Here is a 10,826-nt window from a genome sequence, read left to right as displayed (position 1 = left end):
ATCTGCAAATAATAAAATAAAATTAAAAAAGAAAGTTATAATTACACATTCTATTCATTCAATGGTAGCTATGTAATATTAAATTTACAGTACTCTCATATAATTTATTTAAAAAATGTGCATGTATGTTATTAATATAATCATTGCAATATATATTTATAAAAATATGAATTCTAAAGAAGATATAATAATCAGCAACATATATAACATTTTCTCTCTTATGACATTTATATAAATGAATATATTTGTAACTAATCTCTCTAAATATGTGTGGACGAATCCTTCTATAAATTTATTTGTACAACACGAGTTTTATATGATGCTATATATAATAAATATTCTTTTTTCCATTTTGATGATGGCAGGTTAATAGGTAGTGTTAATTTACAATTGTGAACATTTCATCTGGTATTACCTATACCTAAATCTCTATATTATAATTTATAAGGATTAATGGATTATTAAAAATATCAAAGAGTTCTGTTAGAGCTTTGTTACAATTTGAAGATCTATGTGCACCACAAGGCACTGATTGTAAAACATAGATACTAATGAAAGTCTCCTAATTCTATAATTTTATTTAATTCTTTCTATATAATTCATGATGATTACAACCATATACTATTTCAAAAATGGATAAAATAAATAAAAAAATTTTTAGCGGATTCACATTTCAAGTATCTTTAAACTTATAACAAGTTTAAGATAAAAATACATTTTCGAACATATATAAGCATTTAAGACATACAAACCATTATATATATATAATGGTTTGCGTGTTTTTAAATGTTTATATATATATGTTCAAAAATGTATTCTTATCTTAAACTTGTTATAAGTTTAGAGATACTTGAAATGTGAATCTGCTAAAAATTTTTATATACATATGTGTAAAATCTTTGTTGTGCTTTCTAACATTTGCATAAATAAGACAAAATAATAATAATTTCATATCTTTATGAGATCCACATTCCAATTTCATATATCATCTTATGAATAAATTATTATACAATATACCTTATAATAAAGAATGCATGTAAACAAAATTGGACATTATCGCATACATTACTTATCACTAGAATGCAGAGTTTGCGAGATGTTGAATATTTATCATATTGAGATAAAAAATTTAAAATGCGTTGTTTCCTTAAAAACACTAATAATAAAATAAAAGATTTTGTTTAAATTTAAACGATAGATGCGATAATAATTATACGCGAATTGTATTTCAATAATGCCTGCCTAGAAATATTATTAATGTCATCAAAGAGACAGCACATCTCGGACTATCCAAATAAGATGTCTTATCATATCATATCTCATAATTTCCGTACTCTACTTATAACCAATTATTTTTTCGAACATTTGTGCAGTACATAATCTGTATTGAGAATTGAAATATTTTGACATATCTGAGGTATTCTTCATAAAAATATAATCTCTTCGCTATATATTATCTTGACATCTATATCATTTCTTCATAAGTATTAACAATCAGTTCTATTTACAGAAATATAATAGTATTGAAAAAGTAAATATTATATATACAATATAACTGTTTTTATATTAAAGAAGTTAAGACAGAAGATTCAACAAGAAATCAAATTAACAGCAGAAAAATAGAAAATTAATTCAAAAAATTGGCAGCGAAAAAAATTTTTAAATTAATTTGATATTTATAAACAGAAATAAAGATAACTTACGTTTGTTTCGATAAACTTGATTGATTTGAAACAATTACGCTCCTTTCGCGAGATAAATCGTTTAATGGTTGAGAATCTTCTTGAATAGATTGAGGATATTTTTGATCAGGATAGTTCCATGCTTGTATGTCCGCTGTACCAAACAGTTGATAAGCAATATACGTGCTGCAGGATACACCTGCGGTAACTGCAAATACTTTTCTCCATGCATCGAGAGATTGCTATTAAAAACATTATATTGTTTTTTGTATTACATTATATTGCTTTTACCTCACACTATATTTTAATCCTAATGGACAATATAAAAAAAATAAAAAAAAAAGAATGATACTTACGCTTTCTTGTGTAAGCAGACCAGCTGCTATAGGAGATAGGAAACTAGCGGTCATGTGAATTGTCTGTGCGAACGCCAATACCGGCCCTAAAAAAGTATATCGATTTATAAATATTGAAATCCCTGTCAAATAAATGTATTCATGAAAATTGCGCATACTTACCAGCGAAATTGGGTGCGATATCGACAATATTAGCCATTGCACCCGCGTAACCAGCTGTTATGAGAGTAACAGCTAGAAACCATACAATTAAAACGAGAATAATATTACAACCTAAGTACCCAATTAAGACTACGAGGATTCCAGGAACCACTTGAGCTATAAGGAAAAAAAAATGATTACATGTAATTCACATACAGAGTTTCTACATATTAAATAAAAAAACCAGCAAATGGACTTACATAGCGCAGTAAATATCTTACGCACAGTAATTAAAGTCATGATTTGCCGCGTAACTAGGAGATCTGCGACGTAGCAAAATACAACAGAACTTAAATAGCTACAGATAAAAGGGGCACCTGACAGGATACCATTCTAAAAAATAAATGTTATTCATCCATCTCTGATATATAAATATTATATTGATAAAATAAAAACAAAGATTTTTTGGATAATGAATGCATACTGCCTGTATACTGAATCCTAATACCGTCTTCATGTACATTGGGCCGGGGATAATAAAGACATAATGTACCCAAATTCTTCCAAAGGTTGTGATACCGATAGCCCATGCTGGCCAAGACGTGAGTATAGATTTCCAGGGAACAGGCATATCCTTTAACATACATATTAAATAATATATTAGCGCGCTTGTTCGCATAAAGAAGACATCATCGGATAATAGATATATATATTGCCTTACCTCGTTTGCTCCAATAACTTGGTTTCTAACACATTCCTGAATGTAACGGAGTTCCAGCTTAGATATTCTGGGATGCGAAGCGGGAGTATCGAAGGCGCAGCAGTACCAAAAGATGCACCAAACGAGGCCGATGCTACCAGTCGTGTAGAACACGGCCCTCCATCCAAAATGGACGATGATAAATGCGCACAACGGGTAGGTCAATCCAATGCCGATGCTGAACCCTGAATATAGATAATCTAGATGTTAGGCGTAGCTCACCCTACGAGCCGGAGGAAAGCTGAAACATGATGCTTGTCGAATGGCCTTCGGTCTTGGTTTGTTACGACACTCATGCGTGGTGATGATTGCTCTTCAGTCACGATGTATGTATTTCATCCTGTAAAGCGATTCAAGTAAAACTTATTACGCGGGGACGAGGATGAACATGATGAAGCTGTTAATGGTGGGACAATGAAACTTCTATATCTGCAAATAATAAGAGCATAAACTCGTTTTACCTGCAAGATGAGTGTCACTCTTCTTACACAGAGAGCGGTATTTAAAAAAAGTATAGTGTAAATAAATGAAAAATTAATGATATGAAATAATGTGCATACGCGTATAAGTTGAAAGAAGCAGATTTTTATTTTCTATAACATTCTAGCCATATTAAATAAATGTAGGACATAACACGTGTTAAAATAATTTGTCGTTAATATAAGAATACTTTTAATATTACAGAATCCCTTACACCGTGCATTTAGTTAACATTAAGTAATAACGTTTATTCAATGGAGATTTATTCAATACGAGTCTCAGTAAAGATGTACATATTATTTTGTAGAGCACCTGTCGCGTGTTAGCAGCAATAGAGTTTAACAATCAGTTTAGATATTTGGATTAGTAAACAAGCATAGAAAGATAAACGCGTTGTATCAGAAATATACGAAACAAAGCTTGTGGTCCGTCTCTGAGAAAATTTGAGTGAGAAAGATGATTAGATTAGATTAGCTCGTACTGCAAACTGGACATAGCCAAAAGATAGAAGTGATATATATATATATATATATATATAAGAGACAAGTATATATATACAATAATATATTTGACGAGCCCGGTTGATTCTACCAGCTGGAAGTATACTCGGCCTTTCTCATGCTGTTGAGCGGTCGCTGTTGAGTATACCCCTCGGTCCGGCGAATGCAACCTCGTAGAGATGAACTATTCAGGATCATTAATAAGCGATCAATTCGCGCAGATCAATGCGCGCATCGTTTATATAAAAAATTATTCTCATTTAATAACAAATTATATTCTTGGTCCGGAATTTTGACTGAAACAATAATGTAGTATAAAATAATTGCTTCTCATTCCGTATTCCATTCTGAAAGAAGCGTGCATTAGTATTCGGAAACACAATTAAAAGGAAGTATGCGACTTTCATTTTACGATATTACATTTGCGACGCAATATGACGGAACGCATAGCTTTAGCTTAATTTTGCCATATCGAACGTATTGAAGTTTCACTGTAACACATGAAAATCTCTGTTAGCGGCTGACATTTGATAACGTACCTTGAAAGGAAGACATGAAGCGTGAACGTTCTACAGGTGGAATCCAGTGTCCGATTACGGCATACATTGCGGGCCATGTGAGTCCCTGTTTTTACAAGGAAAGATAAATACAAATTACCAAAATCTACCCCAAACAATATAAATATAAACAATATAAATATATAATAATATAAAACAAACAATATAAATATATAAATCCAAGCAATTAGAAGATCTCAAAAATTTGCAACATCTTTTAATTGTCTATATTTTAGATATTTACATTGTCTTTGAATATAACCGTAAAATTTTTTGTGATTCTATTCGATGATTACATAAAGACTTACACTTGCGATGCCTTGTATACTGCGCAACGCTATCATTGCCCCGTAATGGATCTCCGCGGCAGTTGGCATAAGAAGGCTGCATACGGCAGTAACGATTTGAGATCCGCCGAATATGGTTTTAGTGCCGAAATATTGAGTAAGAACACCACCAAGCATTTGCGATAGTATATAACACCAGTAAAAGGAGCTGAGAATGGCTGATTGAATAGCTGGGCTCCACTCGAACTCGCCATCCTCCTGTTCATAAGAACGACATATGACTTTGTATTGCTTATGCGCAAAAATCATTTCGTTAATTGCAACAAGTTTGCATTAAATGAAGTAACTTTTCACCGGAAGTTGTGATTGGATTTCTTTAATATTTAAAGAAAAATATAGTGATCTAAATCTTCACAAGATTTCTATTATTTGCATAAAAAAATACTGCAGGTATTGAAGTCTATAATTTTTTAGAAAAAATAAGCGTTATTTTTAAATTAACAATAAGATCTCCCATTTGCTGATTTTTTCGCCATGATATTATATAATTGCAATAATCTCTTAAGGTCATTACAAAAATTTATTTAAAATGTCATGATTCCCGGATGACAAATAGAATAAATGTTATGATTATTTATTCCATTTTGTCAAATTTAAAATAAGACTCATTGCGAATACATCTCTTGCAATTAATCACACATTTCCATCTTACACATTATAACAACAAAACATGCATAAAAAACCTGCTAATCCTTGACATTTAAATATTGCGTATATACGAATGTTATTCGAACTTCAGCACAGAGTCGAGACTCTATCACTTTTTCTCTATCACATATAGATTATATCTATTGGTTCATGATATTTATATGTTCATTAATTTTTCAATAATTATTTAATTATTCAATAATTTCCAATATTTCCAATATTTAATAATTTTTTAAATAATTATTTAAAGTATTTATTTTCGCGTTATTGGAACTTTTTATTTTCTTTACATTACTCTATTTATATGTATATAAAACTACACAAAACTACACACCTTAAAGAAATTTTGTGTGCTTTTGATGACACGCGCATGAAATGTATTTACATTATATTGATGATGTGGACGATGACAATGGTACCTGCGTCGTATTCATCGTACTCAAACAGATTGTCGTGACGTTAATCGTGCAAGTCATTATGCGAAGTATCCCGACCTGACTGAATAAACATTACGCGCGTATGTTTCATTTCTCATTTAAATACAACTTAAACTTGAAAAAAACAATTTATGGAAAAAGTTTGAGAAAAATGATTCCGTTATCGCTGGAAATGAATCATCGTTTTTTTAAATATTGTACGCAACGAACGATGCGCACGTGATAGAAAAAAATTATGCTGTTACAATTAGTAATTTATCTCATTATTGCAATACTTGTATAAGCATACCTCCGATCTAATTACACTGGTATTTTCCACGTGTGACGCATTCGACATTGTGTAACAATGGGACGTTACCGCGATGGTTTCATTCGATGTTGACGGTATTTTCGCCATGGCCACCATAGCGATGTTGATATCCGTTCTCATCATGAAAGACACGAGGAATCCGGAAAACGAGAGCATATACAGTACGACCCGTGCTGGTATCATGTCTGCAATCAGAAAGTCCGTACGTGTGATTATCAGGGACAACGACATATTCATCATAGGTACCAATAAATTTGCACTAGAAAACGAATTCATAGTAGCATCAATCGCCATATTTCAATTTTTTTTTAAGAAAGAAGGCTTCTCTCTAAATCATGTTATTATAAAAAAGGACATTACCTCCTAATCTTCGTAAACTGCAAGGTGGCCGTTCTTTATACATATCAGATTCCTCATACCTGTAAAATAAAATAAAGTGTAGGATAAGATAGAATCCGTAGCACAAAGACGATTCAATCGTAAGACGCGTTTCAAGAGATAAATAACATCTTTAATATACTTGATAGTCAGTTTGCTTAATTTGACTCTAATCTATGTGTGAGAAGAAAGATAATGGGAAATATGATGAAATAATCATAACACACATTTCGTAAAATATATGATGAGATTAAGTTTTTCTATCCAGAAAATATTTGTGTAAGTAAAACAAAAAGATAAGGCGTCCTAAAACAACAGATTCCTTTTCATAGCAGATTCTTTGGCCAATTTAGAATCGATTTTTTTTAAGGAAAAATGTCGAAACAGGTCATCATTTTTTTACAAGTTTTCAATTTTTTCTATTATATATTTCTGTGTATATATTTATATATTTCTGTGTATATAACTAAGCTTCAAGTTAAAATTTTATTAAACTAAATTTCATCTGTAATTAAAAATATAGAAATAAAGAATGTAATTTTGTTGATGTATTGACTCTCCACAAAATTTAGTTTGTGAAAAACCCTTTTTTTTTAATCGTTTTCAATTCGAAAACTGTTAATGTCTGGACATTTTCGCTAAAAAAATTCTTTCCAAATTGGAATTCAGAGAATCAGTTAGAAAAAAATATTTAGAAATTTTGAAACACTCTATATATTACATAAAAATACATAAAAATAGTTGATAAAATGGTTAATAGTGCAGAATGTGTATATATAGGTAAAAATAGGAGATATGTTATCAAATATGTTTCTTCACCTTTGAAATTCTTCCATTTTTTGTACGGATACAGTTGTTTGAATAAAGTATACGAATCTTTTGTGCGAAGTGAAAGCACAAAGATCACCTCGGATTCTGTAAAACAGAGAGAATTCATTTAATTTAATAATCATTATTTTATAGAAGAAAATCGTACGTGGCGTCTATGAGCTTTCGCGTTGGCCAACGTATAATATGGCGTCAATAAGCTTGCAAGGTATTCAAAGTATTGCGAGGTCATGACTTATGAGAATAAGATGAAATTCCTACGCGGAATTTATATCGACATTCTTGAAGCTCTTCGTGTATGGAAGTCTTCACAAAAATTTATTTATGAATACCATATTCATTAAGAACAAAGAAGAGAAAAATTAATTTTATGAAAAAAAATTGCATACTTAGCTTTTTATACACATAAGAGGTTGTGAATAAATGGTTGTGGTTTAATTATCGTGCATGTCGCAATTATAATTTTGCGCAAATACTAACAACAATGCATCTCTACAATAGCATGAAGCAATCATTTAAAGTTTTTATTCTATATTTTATTTTTGAAGATTGTCTTTTAATTTCGATTATTTTCATTGTTGCATAAAGTTCTTTTTATATGATCATCGCATGTCTGCACAATGTCTAGCATAAAATATCGTTTAAAGATCTTTGTTCCTTTTTGTTATGCATATAAAATCTTTGTAGGCTATAGATTTTACAGAATCATCAGCATAATTATCTATATCATATTATTTACTAAATTAATTTTAATTATTTTTCATTTGTAATATAATTCAATATCGATTATATATTATATAATTAATAATTAAATGTGATATTAATTAATTATATATAATATATACGTAAAAATTATCAAATTATCATACATTTTCTTCTAATCAAATTTGTAAAAATATTTATTAAAGGAAAATTTGTGATTATTCTGAAACACTCTTTATAAGCACGTCGTGATAAACAGAAAAGAATCGAATGCATCGAATTATAGTCAGCAATCTTCTGATCCATATCGGCGATATATTCAAATGAAACGTTTAGCTGATCTCTGTATAAAAATATAAAGCATAGGCACGATTAGGATTGCACATAGGATATTATATTTCCGCAAGAAATTATTGCCATCAAATGAGAAATGTACGCATGACTTATGCAAAATTAATTCATGATAAAGCTAGATATTGAAGATATTCGATGACCATACAAAAAGAACTTTATGCATTCCGGAATATTTTTTATCTAACAATAAGTATGGTTCCATATTTTATGTCTCGTCATGGTATTATGTAAGCTTTTCAATTAATAGTAGATAGAATCAAACACTCTGATCGTGTATTAGCACAAAAACTGAGCACCTTACAACTTGAGGTGCAATTACGGTGTCTTTCATCATATTTGCATATCTCAAGGTAAAACGCTACATAAAACTTTGTGAATATAAATCGTAATAACGAATAATAAAAAAAAAATAAAGAATACATTATTTAACTGTGCATGATTGGAAGAAGCGACACTTCTATGCAAAAACTATTTGAATCTTGATTTAAAAAGTTAAACTTTTAGTTTGTGTAGAAAAAACTGCAATATTAATATTATTTTCATTTTTTAATGTCAGAGATAAAACAATTTTAAGATGCAAACAACAAGACACTTTCTAAAATTTGATATATGATACATTGATATGTGTGAGATATAAATAGTTTATAAAAATTAATATAATAGATTTGTTTAGCTTCTCCATGAAATATTCATATTTTCAAGACTGTATCCCTTTAAATACAATATGTTGCAATTATTATTATATTTCCATCTTCTTTTTGTTTGATTGCAAAAAAAATTAATGATAAGCCAAAATGTGATCAATGGCATTAGCATAACTCATTATCTCCATTTTTAAAGAATCATGTTGAAGATGGAGTAAGAGCAATGCAAAAATAGCAACATATTATTGTAACTTCGTAATAAATGTAATCTGCTAGCAGTGATGAACAGGAAATTTTGCAACATCAACATTTTCTTCGCTTTCCGAGTCATATCATGTCGAATATAAAACGACCTTGATATATATACAGATAATAGATAATGAAATTAAACAAGTCACAAATTCGCTTATAACAAATGAAAAAGGTCATAATGTCAACATTGTCGTCGTGTCCGAAGTGTCACTTACGTCAAAAATAAAGCTTGGAAATACGTGGAGAAACGCGATTACAATTTCACGAGATACGATAAATGCGACTCGAAACATGCAGTGAACGAAAGAAATCGCGATACAATCGACACGATTGCAGACCGAATGAAATGCCGGCACTGAAAGGCACAACCGGACCACGAGGCGTTGACTATCTTTATGACCCCACCATTGCGCCGGTTTTCGATCGTGCTCTTGGTACAGTTCGAGACGAGAATATTATACCTATTATGAGTAAAACATGATATAGTATAAAACGTGGCACTTTTCAGCGGTTGATTATAGTTAATTACAAAACTAATGATTCATTCAAAATTTTTTCGTATAAGAAAAAAAATGAAATATTATATCTAATGGGCCAAAAAATAGCTACCAGTGTATATTTACATCTAAAAATTAAATTTGCGTAGTTTTTTTAGTATTCATTTTATATTAAAATAAATTTATGCTAATTATCTTGTAATAAAAGCACCAAAACATAATTGATTTTAATTTTTCAAGTGATTTCTGTATAATGTGATAAATAAGTGGTAGTGAAGTGAACAATTATTACATCACAACTGGTAATAAATTGCTAAAAACTCTGGGTCATTATATTTCAATTTATTCTAAAGTCATTAATATTGATGGAGTCTACAGAAGATATAACTACAAAATAATTAGTACTTACCTAAGAGAATGACATTCAAATGATCATTTTATATAAGAATAAATTGAAGTGATGTATGTGATAACTCAGGCATTACATCAGTAACACGGTTAATTGAACTTATGTAGCAATAGATAAAGCTCGAAAAAATTACTTAGAGAGAAAAATATATTCTGATTTGCAAGAATGATATTTAATTAGGAAATATTATTCACTAATATTATGAATTATTAAGTCTTTTCGTGCGAATTATTAAAATTTATTAAAATTATTATTTATCTTACACACAGCGTGTGTATGTCGATAAAGTTGTCGATACAAAGCACATTACACATACTCGTTATAAATTATTTCTTGGGACATTCTTAAGCGTATTCTGCGGTGAAACATAGAGGCCACGTTTCTTGATCGATCAATAGTTCGTGTCATATTATAACTAGGCAAATGATGATTCTTAATGCATGCTTTGATTGACCCTACAAGTCTTAGAGTATCTTTTAATATACATATAAGTTATTCTTTATGATAATATATGACAAAGAAATATTAATATATATATATATAT

At 29.9% G+C, this 10,826-nt stretch overlaps 1 protein-coding gene across 3 annotated transcripts in view; it reads right to left on the bottom strand.

Annotated features, from left to right (window-relative positions):
* The window catches only part of LOC115236458 (sialin), a 19,217-nt gene that overhangs the window by 6,358 nt on the left and 2,033 nt on the right, over nucleotides 1–10,826 (bottom strand). The window contains exons 1-13 of one of the 3 annotated variants that reach the window (XM_029808934.1): nucleotides 9,592–9,771; nucleotides 7,416–7,511; nucleotides 6,579–6,637; nucleotides 6,198–6,403; nucleotides 4,785–5,021; nucleotides 4,459–4,543; nucleotides 2,901–3,124; nucleotides 2,664–2,813; nucleotides 2,440–2,572; nucleotides 2,201–2,356; nucleotides 2,039–2,124; nucleotides 1,704–1,924; nucleotides 89–1,500 (exon numbers count right to left, since the gene is read on the bottom strand). In XM_029808934.1, the coding sequence (XP_029664794.1) occupies nucleotides 1,488–1,500; nucleotides 1,704–1,924; nucleotides 2,039–2,124; nucleotides 2,201–2,356; nucleotides 2,440–2,572; nucleotides 2,664–2,813; nucleotides 2,901–3,124; nucleotides 4,459–4,543; nucleotides 4,785–5,021; nucleotides 6,198–6,403; nucleotides 6,579–6,637; nucleotides 7,416–7,432 (1,587 nt within the window). In that variant the 5' untranslated portion in view covers nucleotides 7,433–7,511; nucleotides 9,592–9,771 and the 3' untranslated portion in view covers nucleotides 89–1,487. Of the gene's footprint in view, nucleotides 1–88; nucleotides 1,501–1,703; nucleotides 1,925–2,038; nucleotides 2,125–2,200; nucleotides 2,357–2,439; nucleotides 2,573–2,663; nucleotides 2,814–2,900; nucleotides 3,125–4,458; nucleotides 4,544–4,784; nucleotides 5,022–6,197; nucleotides 6,404–6,578; nucleotides 6,638–7,415; nucleotides 7,512–9,591; nucleotides 9,772–10,826 lie in introns of those variants that run through there. The other 2 variants (XM_029808950.1, XM_029808941.1) reach the window with 2 other exon arrangements.

Source organism: Formica exsecta, unplaced genomic scaffold (assembly GCF_003651465.1).
Source record: "Formica exsecta isolate Colony F162 unplaced genomic scaffold, ASM365146v1 scaffold111, whole genome shotgun sequence".
Taxonomy (NCBI): Eukaryota; Metazoa; Arthropoda; class Insecta; order Hymenoptera; family Formicidae; genus Formica; species Formica exsecta.
This window is presented reverse-complemented; position numbering and strand designations above follow the sequence as displayed.